The sequence below is a fragment of the Eimeria mitis genome, genomic scaffold, assembly GCF_000499745.2.
Source record: "Eimeria mitis Houghton genomic scaffold, Emh_scaff2518, whole genome shotgun sequence".
Taxonomy (NCBI): Eukaryota; Apicomplexa; class Conoidasida; order Eucoccidiorida; family Eimeriidae; genus Eimeria; species Eimeria mitis.
In genome coordinates, this window is record NW_013570858.1 from 423 (window position 1) to 700 (window position 278).

A 278-nucleotide genomic window follows, 5' to 3' on the forward strand; every position below is an offset into this window, starting at 1 on the left:
CCCCTTTGAGGGACCCCCTGAGGGCCCCCCAAGGAAGTACCTGGGGGCCCCCGGGGGCCCCTGGGGGCCCCCCGGGGGGGGCCCCCGAGGAGTTTCCTCTGTGGGGCCCCCTCGGGGTCCCCCCTGCTAGACCTTGCAAGGGGCCCCATGGGGGCCCCCTGGGGGCCCCCCCTGCTAGACCCTGCAGGGGGCCCCCTGGGGGCCCCCTTGGGGGCCCCCAAGCCGTGTTGGTTGAATGTGAAACGGCAATGCACCTTCGGGGGCCCTGAGAGGTGCTG

At 74.8% G+C, this 278-nt stretch overlaps 1 protein-coding gene across 1 annotated transcript in view; it reads right to left on the reverse strand.

Annotated features, from left to right (window-relative positions):
- Window positions 1-174: 174 nt before the first annotated feature.
- EMH_0055020 (uncharacterized protein) overlaps window positions 175-278 on the reverse strand; it is a gene marked incomplete at both ends in the record, with an annotated part of 6415 nt that continues 6311 nt past the window's right edge. The window contains one exon of the mRNA XM_013497180.1: window positions 175-276. Within this exon, the coding sequence (XP_013352634.1) occupies window positions 175-276 (102 nt within the window). The remainder of the gene's footprint in view (window positions 277-278) is intronic.